Raw genomic sequence first — 15260 nt, 5'->3', positions numbered from 1 at the left:
GTGGTCCCCAATGTCACATCCATTCCTGCTCCATCAAGACAAGAGATGGTATCCGCAGAGTTCAGTGGTCATAGCACCCAACAGCGTGGGGAGTCCTTTTATCATCTCTGAGGCAATGCCAGACCTTTCCCCCACTTCAGCAGTGCTGCTTTACTGCTCTGTTGGCCCGCTCAAGTGTTCCTTATGTTCTTACCTTTTCCCTCACTGCTGGAAGTGTCAGAGCTAACCATATTGGATAAAGTTCAAGTTGTATGTCTCCAAAACCCCTGAAGGAGCTTTTGGTGACTGCCGTCCTTAATTCCACCAGAAGATTCCCTCCTATTGAGAGGCACCAACCCCAAGTTACTTTGTTGTCTCAGACTACTACTACCTTCATTCCCACCATAATATTTGAAATCGGTTCCTTGTCCTCCCAGACTGGAAATGTCCTCCTGACCCAACAGGAATATGTGCAGGATCTCACCGACATCTTGGGCCCTTATGCAAACATTCCTTACTCTAGAGGCACTCACATCTTTATATTCTTTACTTACTCTGGAAACACACATTCTCATTTCCGACCCCCTCCTATCCCCACATCCTCTGGAGTACACACACCTATGTAGCATCACCAACTTTGGGACCCACACAACCTGGTAAATGCCTCCATGGAAAGTATCTCCCTCTCCTCACCCAGGCATTCCCTCCACTCCCTTGGGGACGAATATATATGGTGCTCCCTTTAAAGAAGAGGGTGTGATGTGCTTACTTGTTTAGATTTAGGATGTGTAAAAGATGGCTCTCTTGCTCTACTTTGGGGGTATTCCTCTGTTTCTGACTTATCTGTTTTGCCTGGGGACTGTGCTTTCTCCTACTCTCGGGGCCCCTGGGAAATGAGATTAGGCTATCGTCTCCTGGGCCTATGCCTAGGATGGAGAATGAAGCACTGAGAAACCATGAGATCTTATTGCAGTGCAGAGTCCATCCCACTGAAGGAGATTAAGAAAGCTTACTTAGGGGTGCCTGGGTGGCTTAGTTGGTTAAGCGACTGCCTTCGGCTCAGGTCATGATCCTGGAGTCCCGGGATCGAGTCCCACATCGGGCTCCCTGCTCAGCGGGGAGTCTGCTTCTCCCTCTGACCCTCTTCCCTCTCATGCTCTCTATCTCTCATTCTCCTCTCTCAAATAAATAAATAAAATCTTTAAAAAAAAAAGCTTACTTAATCCATATATGCATGGACCATTACCATTGCCTAGGACTGGTCTGTCTCCAGCTCCGCCCTGTGGCTAGAATTCTGTCATTGTTGAACCTCCCTTTCACTCATTACTCTAGTCACCCCATTCTCTACCCCTTCTGAGGTCTACTGCTGCCCTACCTAGCCAATTTTACTTAACCTTGTACTTTCTTGTGAAACAGCCAAAATCAATAGGTTGTAGCCAAGTGCTCCTTCCAGCTCCATAATGGGTTCTGTCTTGAGGACTGAGCTGGAGGTATAGATTGCTCACCTGTCCTGCTGTCAGGGAGGAAGCTGAACTCTGCAGGAATACCCTTGTGCAAGGCTGGTCCCTTTTCCCACCCATTCTCACCTCCCCCAGGCAGCTGGGAACAACCTCTCTCTTTGTCTGAGCTTCTTGTACAGAATAATCCTCCTTACGGACAATGTATTCTCTGTGCCCTGTGGACATAGGAGCCGTGTGAGCTGATCCCAGCACCAGGCAGGACGGAGGCTGAATCTTTCCAAATGCCCACCCCGGGTCAACTGATTATTGTCCAGAGAAATTACTAAGGGATGTACGTTAACCTACTGGCTAAATCCAGAATTTTTTCAGTGCTCATCTTACTTGATCTCCATGGCGTTTCCTAGTGCCGAGCATTTCCTCTTCATCTCTTTCTCCCCACTTGGCCCCTACGTCTCTGACCATTCCTTTTTGGCAGCTTTTGGCCTTCTATCCCTCTGCCCGCTGTGTCTGTGGACCACCTCTTTTATTTTCAGCTCAGAGCTCTCTGCCCCTAGGATCCATAGGTTCCTCAGATTCTGAATGTTCAAGTCCAGGCATCCTTTCCTCTGGATGGATGGTTTTTTTTTTTTTCCCCTAGTTTTCCTGGGTGTGACCTAAGCCAGGTCTATGGAAGTCATCCTAAACCCGTCCCTCTCTGTGTCCCACCCCCAGGTGCCAAATCCTATCTCTTCTGGCTCCCTAATATCTATCCATCCTGCCCTGCATTTTAGGCCCTGGGCCTCTTTCCCTAAAAGTGTTCAGACTCCCTGTATCCCACTCCGACCCATCTTTGATACGGCTGCCAGGTCTTTCTAAACTGCTGATCAGATCACATTGCTCCTTTGATTAAAATCCTTTTGATAGTTCCCTCCCCATGTTTCTCAAACTGGAGTCCATGCACCTGACAGGTTGGTGTGCCAGGCATGCTGAAAGTCCTTGGGTCAAATCACCCTGGAACACTCATTTTCTTGAGGGTAAGTAATTTAAACAGAGAACAAAAAACTACCATGTATGCATTATTAGGAGAAAATAGACTTCAAGAAATTCCTACTAGTCCGAAGGGGTTCAGAGTAAGCCACTGGATTTCCTGGGGGATATTTCTTTCTGTCTTTTTTGCCATTACATTTACTTCATTAAAAAATTTGAAAAACATCTAAAATTTCCCGGAAAGGCAAGTAAGATTCTGTGTGATCTGGCCCCCTGACTTCTCCTGACTTAGTTTCTCCCTTGTCCTGCCGCCCACTCTGTTTTCAAGCCATACAAGCTGCTTGAAGTTTCCTGAAATGAACAAATTCTTTCTAGCCTCCGTTCTTTTTGTCCTGCCATTCCCTCTGCAAGGAACATTTTTCCCCATCATTCTCTCTGATGAATACCAGTCATCTTTCAAAATTCAGCCCATGAGCCGGTCTTCTGTGAAGTTTTCTGACAACCCAGTGTGGACACAACTCAGTGGCACTCAAGTAAGTAAAGTCAGTTACCTCCTCTTCTATGCTCTTTATTGTCCTCCAGGTTCAAGCACCCTGAACTGTCAGGGTTTGAATTCCAGTTCATCTACCTGGGAGCTAGGTGATCTTTGGCATGAATGTGTGTGTCTGGCATACTACAGCACCTGGCCCACCATAAACACTATAAATGCTAGCTGCTACTATTTTTTTTTTCTTTACAGAGAGAGAGACAGCGAGAGAGGGAACACAAGCAGGGGGAGTGGGAGAGGGAGAAGCAGGCTTCCCGCCGAGCAGAGAGCCCGATGCAGGGCTCGATCCCAGGACCCTGGGATCATGACCTGAGCCGAAGGCAGACGCTTAACAACTGAGCCACCCAGGTGCCCTGCTAGCTGCTACAGTAGTGTGATTTAGTTGACTTGGGGGAGATAGAATAATGTAGCATTTTGGTTAAAAGAGCAGGTTCAGACTGCCTAGCTGTGCCACTTACTAGCTGTGTGGCTTGGAAAAGTTAATTTACTTCTGTGCCTCAGTTTCCTTATTCCTGGGGATGATGATATTAGTGGCAATATTGTAGGGTTGCTGTGATGTTTAAATAGATTACTACATACTAAGTGCTCAGAATAGTACCTAACAATAAAAGCTTGATAAATATTCGCTATTCTCAGGATAGTGTCTAGAACTCTGCTGTCAATAATTGTTGCTTAAGCCAATGATTGATCAATCCCTTTATGAGGACAACTTCTTCCTCCCTGTGCACCTTGTCTTTGCTGACGTCATGCTCAGCCTCAGGAGCTCAGCCTCCTGAGAGATCCTTTGTGCACTTCTCATCCCCCACAGTGTCTTCACCGAATGTAGAACATTTTTACATTGGTTTGCCTGGTGTGATAAGTCATTTTTGAATCTAGTTTTGTGAATTTTTTTTCTCCCACTTAGTTGACACCCATATTCTTCCATTAAAGCCCAGTTTGGTCTCTTAAATTGTGTGTCATTTTGCTTTGAGACCGAATGACAAGCTCCCTCACCTGAAATGTTCTTTGTCCCCCCTCCTAAACTATATCTCCTGTCCAACCAGTTGAAGGCTCAGTTCCACAGTCTGCCTACAATTCTGTCCCTAAAGGGGACCCTACACCATGCAAAGATCACTCTGTGCAGTTGTGAGGAGTTCCCTCATTTGTCCATGCTTACCAGGTTTGGGCTCGGGTCTTCATGGGCTGCTGTTGTAATTCCCCAGGTATCACAGATCAGAGCTTGTGCTTGCCTCTCTTCACACTCACCACCAGTCCCGTAGGCCTTGCTGTGTCACGGCAACTCCACTGTTCTTGGCCACTGAGCTGTAAGTACTCTCAGCTGGAGCTAGGACCCGGGAGTGAGGTGCTATGTCACACGTCTACTGCTTGCAGAGGCTCTGCCCTCTACTTGGACTGTCTGCCCTCTCTTTTTCCTGCTGCCAGTCCCCTTGTTCATCCTTCCAGTGTCACTCCTATCAGGTCTTTACCAACTCCTTCCCTGTATACTCGACCATTCTTCAATTATACCTGATCTGGACACATCCATTGTGTGGCCTGAGGCGAGTTATCTCCCTTCCAAGAACCCGTTTCCACCTCTGTGAAATGGGATTATAGCCTAGACCTCAAAAGGGTACTTTGCACTGAACATACTTAAAAAAGTGAAACCTTTAAGTAGCTCGTAATTTTCTACTGGGTAAAGTCCAAACTTCTTAGAAGGGCATAAAAGGCCCTTGAAGTATAGTCAGCACTCAAATATTAACTACTATTCTCTTCCCCTACTCTCTCCTGAGCAATTTCATTTTTATTGCATCATGGTATATTAGACTGCTTTGATTATAGCACATTACAATTAAACTAGCTTAACCAAAAACAAAGAGAGGGGGACCCGATTCTATTTGGGTTATTCAGAGGGAGGGTTGAAGGGTGACCGGCTGCAGGAGGCTCCGATGTCCGAGGCTCTCTGTCTCTGTATTTCGGCACTCTGCAGCAGGAGGGCTCATCTCATGTAGGAACTCTAATTGTTCTTGACTGGATTCTGGGCTGTTAGGAGCTCAGACTGGGGGAAACTGGGAGAACACCATGATTAACAGGCCAGTGGAGTGGGGGCAGGAATTCCTTAAAGGAAATGAAAGCACTTTTCCCCTGGCTGGGAAAGTGTCTGAGCTCTCACAGTCTACTTTATGTGATTTCAGAGAATCTTTGGATTTTTTTTTTTCCTCGAGCCCTGTCCATTCTAAACTTCCAGAACTGTGTTTTAAGATTACCTATGGAATGTGTCACTTACTTCACACTCCAGATGTCCCCAAATGCATTCATTTCCTCCACTCTGCTCCACCTGAGTTATCCAGCATGACCACCTTCCTGTCAATTGTGTCCTCTGTCTGCTCTACGCTCTCAAGCCTTCTGTGTGTCACAGTTGTGTGTGTGTGTGTGTGTTTGTGTGTACATCACACCTGTGCACTGTAGCTGGTCTCTCGGCTGGCTCCCCTTCCCCTCCTCTCCTCCTGGTGATATATATCATATTGTCCCCAGGTTTGTCGTTCTAAAGAACAATGGGGATCATAACCCCTTTCTTAAAAATTCTTCGGGATGCCCCAGTACAAACAAAACTCCTCATTCTTTCATTTGGGACCAACCAACTTTTTCACCTTCTGGCATATGAAGGCCTCTTATTCAGCGTATGGTTTGGCTAAGCAGAATCAGGTGTAGCAATTCCCTGTACCTGTGCTGTGCTTTCCTCCTTCCATCCCTTTGTCCACACTTTTTCCTCAGCCTGGAACACCTGTGTTGCTTCCGCCTTACTTGCCATGTGACCTTGAGAAAAATCCATCACGCTTTTTTTTTTTTAATATTTCATTTATTTATTTCAGAGAGAGAGAGCATGAGAGGGGGGAGGATCAGAGGGAGAAGCAGACTCCCTGCTGAGCAGGGAGCCCGATGCAGGACTCGATCCCGGGACTCCAGGATCATGACCTGAGCCGAAGGCAGTCGCTTAACCAACTGAACCACCCAGGCGCCCATCCACACCCTTTCTGATTCAATTCTTTCCATCCACGAAGTGGGGATAACAGTAGTTACAGGACTGAACCATAAGAACGTACGGAAAGCAGCTCTTAGGGGCCCATTCTTGCCAGAGAAAGTAGTGAATAATAAGCTACGCTTTCTCTTTTCCCCTTTTGGGCCCTCTCAACACATCTTCCAGATCTGGCTGTCTTTCCCTCATCTTGATAACCTCCCCTGGTTTGTCCCCTAACCAAAAGTCTCCCCTTTTCCCTCTCCACAGCTTTTTCTGCAGGTTCTATCACAGCCCTCTTCCCATACCTGAGTTTCTTTAGTTCTGTTCAGTGAGCAATGCATGCTACCCACAGTGTGTAGGCTTTGGCTGCCCACGGACAGATGTGACGAGTGTTCACACACAGTCTCCCCCTTCTGCCAGCTGAATGTTTTTCCAGCTCTGGTTCCTTTAGCAGAGGTCTCAGCCTTAGGTGGAGGACACTGGCGAGCGGGCAAAGGCCCAAGGATATGCAGAATGATTAACTGACAACCCCTTCACCCTCTCTTCACTCCCCTGTCCTCACAGACTCAGCCCTCCCCCCCAACTCCTCTGTGTGGCGACTGTGTAGAAAGTGCCCTTTGTCCTTTACAGGATGGGGAGGGGAGAAGCCTGACACAGCCCCCAGGAGACTGCTTTCATCTCTACGTGCCACTCCTGGTGTCTGTTAGCCTAGACCCTCAGTTCCTATCATTTTTAGCCGACTCCCCCACGTCTCCCATGCTCTGTCCCCTCCACTCCTCCACCTGTTCGCCCACCTGCTCATAAACACACAGGCATGCCTTTTTCCATTTGTTTCTCATTGCTATTCCTGCTTCTTTGATTCCAATTCCTTTTAATATTTCTGCTGAAACATGTAAAGCCTCAGATAATCATGGGAACGGAGTTGTTTGCGTTCACAGGGATGGTGGTTTTCAGACTGAACCCTTGCAGAAAATAATCAGTGGTTTATCTTCTGGGGAATGAGGATGGAGAAGGGCCCCTGAGAGAGCAGTGAGTGAGCAGTGAGTCAGACAGGGGGGGCCCTGGGGGGAGTCACCTCACTTCCAGTTAGTCAGGAAGGTTCCATGAAGGAGGGGGAATTTTAGCTGTTGGACTGGGGCTTCTTCCCCTGCATGCCCCTCCCCAATACCTGGCCAAACTCAACTTATCGAGCCTGTGAGTTCCTGGACCCCTTCCTGGACCCCTTCAGTTTCTCCAGTTTATCAGCCTGCCCGTTCCACCAAGCTTCTCTGCAGGCCCCAAATGACCTCCTCTCCCAGTCCCCTGACAAATTTACCCTTCTTTTCCGTACATGTCAGTCTGTGAGGTGTTCTCCTTAGCCAAAGGCTAATCCCTCCGTGTGTATGCTGGATCCCATTATCTCTTTCCACACCGCACATAAACATGCTCAAGACTCTTCCCGTCAAAAACAGCCATTAGAATCAATCTGAAGGTGAGAGCCAGACATTGATATTTTTAAAAGCTCCCAGGTGATTATGTGCAGCCAGGGCTGAAAAACATAAACAGAACAAAATCCACACTTCTTACCATGGCGTTCAGGGCTCTGTATAAACTGATTTCTGCCTGTGTTTCCTGCCCTGACCACTCTGCCCTCTGAGCTGGAGCCACACTGAACTACCTAGAGCTCCCCGAACCTGCCACATCTCTTGCTTCTGTGCCTTCACACCCATGCTTCCCTCTGCCTGGAATGCATTTCCCTGCTTTCTAGAAAGTGCCCTTCAACGTTCAGCTTAGTGTCCTTTCTGTGAAGCCTTCAAGAACTCACCCCCACCCTAGGGTAGGGTGCCCCTCCTCAGTGCTTTCATAAGCCTCTGTGTTTATCTCTGTGGGAACACTCGCCACATGCTAACTATGATTGGTGTCCTCCTCTAGACTTCGAGTGTTTTGCAGGAAACCCAGGGCCGTGGAGGATGGAGGATGCCATTTGGTAGGATGTGGGGCCAGGTGATCTCTATCAGAGACGCTTTTTCCCAGGACTAGGACAGGAACTGAGCGAAGTGAGTCTTGGTGCACGTTCACTCCTGTAGTCAGTCAGCGTTGACTGACGGCATGCTGTGCTCATTTACCACCGGGGCCCAGGTGAATAAATGGGTAGCTGAAGTTCCCTGCTTCTACTACCTTTGACCTCGGTGACTGCACATCCTCTCTGGTCGTCTGCTTTATTCGTGTCTCATTTGTCCCTAGGTGGATACTGAATGCACAGCCTCTCACTAGAGTTCTCCGAGCACTGTGTGCACACAGTAAGCGCTGAGGAAGTATCTGTCGAACCAGTGCTCATGAGTATACACACAAGACTGACATACTGGTTTTCGGCAGTGGTATGTTCTTAACGTATGGGTTGCTTCCCACCATCTGAAATGTTGCGTCCAGAAGCAGGGCTAAGCACTGCACGTGGCCCAGCTCCTTCACGCTTCTCGAGGATGGGGGAGGCACTGCAGTTGCCATCGTATAGAGGTTTGGCAGCTTGCAGAAGGTCACGCAGGTACTCACTGGAAGATTTAAACTCAGGCCTGCGGAGTCAGGGGTGACCCCAAAGCCACCAAAGTATACCTGGAACACATTAGGCTTTAAACAAATATTTACAGACTCAAGGGAGACTGCCACCCCCGGGGAAGTAGAAAGCCTTCTGAATTCTCACCGTCCTCCCTGCCTGACTCTGGGTCCCTCGACCTCTCTTGCCTTTCTCACAGTCTCATTTATTCTGATATTCACTCCACATTCTGAAGGATCAAATGAGCCAGCCAGTGGGCCCAGGTGCAAGAGATACGGAGCCGACTACCACGTGCCTCTGGCTGAGAGGAACGTCGAGTGGGGGAGGTTGCAGATAATTGCGTCGCTTTAGGACTGCTGTAGGATTGGGGGAGCAGCGCTCGGAGAAGGGGATTACTACCTGGGAGAGCTGTGTGTACCTTGTATTGAGCCAGGGGACAAGGCTTGGAGGGGTGGGAGTGTGCGAAAGATGCAGACATCCTTGGGGAACAGTTAAAGCCTAGCACAGGAGAATAACAGGTAGAATGGCAGGCTGAGGGCCCGATCAGGGAGGCCTTAATGTTATAACGCTAAGAAATTTGAGCCTTTTGAATTGTCTTTCAAGGGTAGCTGCTCACAGGCTGGATCATAGTTCAAGTTTGGCTCTGACCTCTTACCTCTAAGACTAAACTACACGGCTGCATCCCACCATTTATGAGCATATTATTTCTCCCAAACCACGGTCTCTTCTGAATTCCCTTTCTGTCCACATTTACACCGTCCGATCCAACAAGCAGTTATTGGGTCACGAGATGCAAAGCACCGCTCCAGGAGCCGCTGGAGCTGCACATTACATTCCGCTCAAACTTAGTCCTCACCCCAGTTCAGTCTAGTGGGTGAGTGTGTGGAGCTGGGAGGGGAGTGCAGGAAGCTGGACAGACAGCTAAGTATAGAGAGTCCACCTGTCTTGGGGACATCTCCAGTGTCTGCCACTCGAATCCCATCAAGTTTCCAAAGCTGCTTAGGTCAGGCTGTTAGCTCTCACCTGGTCTGCCTCAATAAGCTCATCGCCCTGCTGCCAGAGCGACGTGACTCTGCTAGCCCGTAAACCCCGGGCTGCGACAGCAGCATCTGCCTTCTTCACCCATGTGTCACTAGCACTTACCACAGTCTTGCACATGGTAGGTGTCCAATAAGTATGTGATCATACAAGCCTGATTGCAGCCTCCTTGGGAACCTTCACTCTTTCTCCTCTGCTTCCAGAATAAAACCCAACTGCCCGTGTTGGCCTTCAAATCCTACTAGATTCAGCCACAGTTGGCCTCACTTCCCTTTTCCTTTCAGTACCTTCAAGGCCAGTTGAGCCAGTGATTCACTGTTCCTGCCCCAGGCCACTTGTACTCTCCCACTGTGAAGTCCTCTTAGCAGTTCCTAATGCTAGGGCTCAAGTTTATGGGCTGTTTGAGAAGGCTTCCTTGCCCAGCTGCTCCCTCCGGCTGAGACCTCTCTGCTACCCCTGGTTAGCCCTTAGCACACACGTGCTGCCTCCCGCGCAACCCTCCCACCACCCCCTGGAGAGAGAGCTCTGGAGGAAAGGGATGCTGAGGCCTGGAACTTTCCGCAGGGTCCAACCTGGGTAGGCCTGCGACGGACAGAAGATGTGTTGGTCGCGTTGGTGGACAGTCACTGGAGGTCCGAGAATGAGACTGAGCGTCAGGAAGAAGCCAGGTGCACCTCTGGCGGGCCAGGGACCGATGGAGCCGGCTGCGCGTTGCGGAGGGAAGGGGTGGGGAGCCCTGGCTGGGCGTGCTTCCTGCCCCGGAATCTGGCGGCCCGCCCCTGCGCCCGCCCCTCGGGCAGAGCCGAGTCGGGGCCAATCAGCAGGCGCCCCCCGCCCGGCCCGCCCCGTCCCCCTCTGGTGACAGAAAGTCGGCCCAGCAGATGAGGAAGTGGCAGGCAAGCTGGCCCTGGGGACTTCTCTGTGGCCCTGCTCCCTCTGAGCCCTTCACTGCTGCCCGCCTGGCCCCCCACTGGTGAGTCTGGACCTTCCACGGGCGGGCTGTCCACGTGCCCGGGCACCCTGCCCGCTTGGCCCTGCCCTGCCCTGCCCTGCCCAGCCTGTGGGCGAGGCTGTTCCCGGGACCGTGGGTGGGAGGTCCCAGCTCTCTGGGGCCGGGCCTGGCCGGCAGCCTCCCTCGGATCCCGGCCCCTATTTGCTTAAACCTAGGCTTTCTTCCACCAGCTCCCGGTCTTGTCCCTCTAGGCTCTTCTCCTCCCTCTCCTTTGCTCCCAGTTCTTCTCTTTTCCCTTCCCCTCCCCCCTCCTTTGCCTGTCTCCTTTTCCCTTCCATCCATCTTAAAGGAAGGAAGCACCCGCCTGAGTTCCCCTACCAGGGACACACCCAGTGCTCCTCAAGCAGGGGGAGAGGTCCTTTCCAGAGCTTGGAGCCACTCCTGACCTCCAGGGGGCTTGAGTGTTTGTGGGGGGGTGAACTTGAGGTGGTGGTTGCGAGAGCGGGAGAGATAACCAGCTGGCAGGCTCACATGGGTCAGGGAGGAACCGTGTGTAAGCACAGGCCTCTGCCAGGTAGGCCCCGCCACAGAAGAGGCAGCCAACGAGATCTGATTGTGAATGAATGAATGGTGATTGTCGTCCAGGAAAGAGATCTGTGTGCAAGACCCGAAGGCAGGTGTGTCTGAATGTGGTAAGGGTGACTTTATGTTCATTCATCTCTAAGTGGGGTGTCTGAGTTTATGTCTGTGACCACATTTATCTGTGACTCACGTAGGTGTGAGTAAAGCTGCGTGTGGGCCTGGGGGTGTGAGCATGAGCATTTGAACGTGGTAGTGCAGGACCAGGGAAGGCGGCCGTGTGAGTGTTTTGGGTGTGTTGCCAGTGTGAATAGAGTTAGGAGTGGGTCTGAGTATCAGAAACTCTGCATGTCAAAGCCCATGGAGGCTGTTTGGGTGGTGTGTCACAGGGGGGTGGTGAATGCCAGCAGGAGGTGTGTGGGCCCTGCGTGTCATAGGTGTGCCAGCTCTGGGTTGGCCTGTCATTGGTGCTGGGGGGAGCTGTGCGAGAGGGAGGACTTGGGGCCTGACCGTGGTGGGGGCAGTTGGGGATCCCCATGGAGGCTGTGAGAGCATCTGTGGGATGTGTGCCTAGCAGAGTGTGTGAGGGGCACGTGGAAGGCCTCGTGGAGATGTCAGAAGGTGGATATTCTTCACTTAGTGCCTGCACGCCTTGTTCCCTGGACAGAGGGGACCTGGCAGACTAGAATGCAGGCAGCTCGCAGAGCATCTGCTACCCTGGCCGGTTGGGGAATGCCTTGCCCCTCTGGGACAGCCTTGGCATCCCAGGCTCTCCTGGGTCTGGGCCGAGGCTTTTGTGTCCCAGTGCGCCCTCCCCCGACATTCCTTCAGGTTCTGAGGGGGAGAGGGCCTGGCTCATTGGGACCCTCCCTAAGGGAGGGGAAGATTCCCGAGACCTCCCCCACTCACCCACCTCCTCACATGCCACTGGCCTCGCTGCCCCTCCCAGGGAGAGAAGGGTGATTGTACCCATTCTGAAGCAAGACAAACTGAGAATTTATGGCTGGTTTAGGAGAGGATGCTGGGTGTGGGTTTTCAACAATTCTTTTTGGGCCAAGGCTAGGCCTGGGCTGGAGTCCTGCGAGGTTTCTGGCTCAAAACTAAGCTAGAGCCTTAGCTCATCTGGCTATCCAGGGTGGGTGGGTGGTGAGTCCCATGCTTTACTCTTGGCTTTCTCAATCCTGGTTTGGTCTTGCTTCTCCAGGCCCTGACCTGTGGCCTGGACCCACCCTCCACCCCATGCCGCAGTGCAGCGGGGGCGGGTGGAGGGCGGGGCGCTTCCAGATCAAGTCGGACAGGTGGAGCCGCCGGGGCAGGAGTCTCCAAGAGCCAGGCTCGGGAGCGGAAGGGCAGGAGGGGAGTGCCGGAGAGGAGGGGAGCGGGGAGCGGAGAGAGTCGCTGGAGGTGAGAGCCTGGGAGGGCAGAGGAGAGGAGAAAGGGGCAGGGGTGGAGGGAGTTGTGGGGGCGAGCATCCCGAAGGTGGACTGGAGCGGTTGAAGGGGAGGATCCCTGGGCAGAAAAAGGACCATCTCCCGCTGGAGAGGTGGGGGACTGGTGGGGAAGGGAGAGGCGGTCATTCTGGAGAGGAGAGGTAAGATTCTCCAGAGAGAGACCGGAAATGGAGAGCTCCCCTGTGGAGGAAGAGGGGAGGTGAGAGCGGGTGGTAAGAATCTCGGTGGCGGTGCAGGGAGTGAGCGAGGCGAGTGAGGTGTGGAGAGGCGGGCGGCACAGCCCTTCCCAGCAGGCAGGCAGGCTGCGCGGGAAACCGTGCCTCCTACCCCCGGTCCCGGCAATTCCTTCCTCTCCCTCCTCTGTCCTTTCTGCAAGGAGGTGTCGGGAGTTGTCTCATCTGGTCTGTGTCCTGTCTGTGGGTCAGGGGTAGGCTGGGGGCACAGCCGGCCCTGACACCCACCCCCCCATCCCTCCCCAGAATCTTTAGCCAGGATGGAGGCAGTTGTGAACTTGTACCAGGAGATGATGAAGTATGCAGGTAAGATGCTGTCCTCCCTCCTGCCCCAGGATCCCTGGATCTAAGGCTGTCTCCTACTGGAGAGTCCCTGCCAACTCCTTGACCCTCTGTGACCTGACCGTATGCCTGTACACCTGGTGGGGACCCTTTGGACCCTGTGACTCTTTCTGACTCCTTGACCCTTATCCACAGATCCTCGGATCCAGGGCTACCCTCTGATGGGGTCCCCCCTGCTAATGACCTCCATCCTCCTGACCTACATATACTTCGTTCTGTCACTTGGGCCTCGCATCATGGCCAATCGGAAGCCCTTTCAGCTCCGGGGCTTCATGATTGTCTACAACTTCTCACTGGTGGCACTCTCCCTCTACATTGTCTATGAGGTGGGCCTCTGGGATACCTAGGTTTTAAATCCTGCTGGCAGGATAAGGGGCAGGCCTTGGGGTCAGAGCATGGCATCTCCTTTCCAGAGAGGCTCAGATCCATTTCTTCAGCTAGATAGCAGGAGGGATTGGGCAGGGTGGATCCCTGGTGGTCTAATCCACACTTCTTCCTAGTTCTTGATGTCTGGCTGGTTGAGTACCTACACCTGGCGCTGCGATCCTGTGGACTATTCCAGCAGCCCGGAGGCACTAAGGGTAAGTGGGGATGGAGGGGTGCAGCTAGATTATAAGCACCTTGGGGATAGCAGTTTGGCTGTGCCCCGGGCTTATGGACCAGTTCAGGGAAGTTTTTGGAGTAGCATGGGGGTCCTAAGGCTGCCTGACTTCTTGCAGATGGTTCGAGTGGCCTGGCTCTTCCTCTTCTCCAAGTTCATTGAGCTGATGGACACGGTGAGTAGTTATAGGAGATTTCTGAGGACCTGGCGGGGAGAAAGGAGAGGCCCTGGCTCTGAAACCCATTTCCCCCACTCTTCTCAGGTGATCTTCATTCTCCGGAAAAAAGATGGACAGGTGACCTTCCTACATGTCTTCCACCACTCGGTGCTTCCCTGGAGCTGGTGGTGGGGGATAAAAATTGCCCCGGGTGAGTGGTGAAGGCCACTGGGGGAAGAGGAGCAGGCACTGAGAACCAGCAGCTCGACTCTTCCTGACCTGGTTCATTGTCCCCTGACAGGAGGAATGGGCTCTTTCCACGCCATGATCAACTCTTCTGTGCATGTCATCATGTACTTGTACTATGGGCTGTCCGCCCTTGGCCCGGTGGCTCAGCCCTACCTGTGGTGGAAAAAGCACATGACAGCCATCCAGCTGGTGAGGGGCCTGGCCCATAACCATTCCCCCAACCTTCCTTCCTGGTCTGGATCCTACCTTTATTCAACCTGCGTCACCTTTGACCCCGTGCCTCCGCATTCAACATTCGGTCTTTCTCTACCACCTCTGTTTCCTCTGACCCTTGCCTTTTTCTATTCTAGATCCAGTTCGTCCTGGTCTCACTGCACATCTCCCAGTACTACTTCATGCCTAGCTGTAACTACCAGTATCCACTCATCATCCACCTCATCTGGATGTACGGCACTATCTTCTTCATGCTTTTCTCCAATTTCTGGTATCACTCTTACACCAAAGGCAAGCGGCTGCCCCGTGTACTTCAGCAAAATGGAGCTCCAGGTACCACCAAAGTCAAGGCCAAATGAGAAACGTGGCCTAGCTCGGTGCCCACCTAAGTGCCTCAGGACTGCGCCTTGGGCAGCATCTGACTTCTCCCCACCTACGCCGGTGACCTGTGACCAGGGTTTAAGTGGTCAGGACTGAGCAGGGGACCGGCCCTCCCCTCCCCACAGCTGGTACACAGGGACCACGGCTTCCGTTCCTCACCCACTTCTCCCGGCCAGCTCCAAGGACATGGCCTCATTGCCCTCTGCCACTCCAGAGCTGGGGGCTGAAAGGGCTGGACACTTATTTCCCCCTCCCTGCCTTAAACTTGGGAGAGGAGCACTCAGGACTGGCCCCTACCAGGGTCTTGTGGCCTTTTTCCTCACACTGAAGAGGTCAGCAATAATCTGTCACTGCGGACCTATGATCCCTCCTTCTCTACCCCACACTGAAGCAGAAGCTTCTTGGCCAAAGGTCAGGGTGGGTGGGGGGCCTGGGAATACAGCCTGTGGAGGCTGCTCACTCACTTAGGTCTTCATTAAAAGTGACAAGAGGAAACCACCAAGGCTGTGTGTTACATGTGTGAATGGAAGAAGTGCTAGCCCTGTCTGCAAACAGGAGGGGTGGTTTTGGCTCTCTGAAGACAGTAG

The 15260-nt window shown here is 52.1% G+C and overlaps 1 protein-coding gene across 4 annotated transcripts; it reads left to right on the top strand.

The window, feature by feature from the left end:
* Positions 1-2133: 2133 nt before the first annotated feature.
* ELOVL1 (ELOVL fatty acid elongase 1) lies at positions 2134-15094 on the top strand. 4 transcript variants are annotated; one of them, XM_035727206.1, is made up of 9 exons: positions 2134-2938; positions 10080-10488; positions 12977-13036; positions 13208-13398; positions 13573-13653; positions 13792-13848; positions 13936-14041; positions 14132-14268; positions 14430-15094. In XM_035727206.1, the coding sequence occupies exons 3-9, from the start codon at positions 12991-12993 to the stop codon at positions 14649-14651; spliced, it is 840 nt and encodes a 279-aa protein (XP_035583099.1). In that variant the 5' UTR covers positions 2134-2938; positions 10080-10488; positions 12977-12990; the 3' UTR covers positions 14652-15094. The 4 variants fall into 4 exon arrangements, with proteins under 4 accessions (XP_035583099.1, XP_027469851.1, XP_027469834.2 ...); XM_027614050.2 differs by lacking the exon at positions 2134-2938 and adding an exon at positions 12251-12450 and having other exon boundaries at positions 10130-10488; XM_027614058.2 differs by lacking the exons at positions 2134-2938; positions 10080-10488 and adding exons at positions 10640-11041; positions 12251-12450.
* Positions 15095-15260: the final 166 nt, after the last annotated feature.

Source organism: Zalophus californianus, chromosome 4 (genome assembly GCF_009762305.2).
Source record: "Zalophus californianus isolate mZalCal1 chromosome 4, mZalCal1.pri.v2, whole genome shotgun sequence".
Lineage (NCBI taxonomy): Eukaryota > Metazoa > Chordata > Mammalia > Carnivora > Otariidae > Zalophus > Zalophus californianus.
This window is presented reverse-complemented; position numbering and strand designations above follow the sequence as displayed.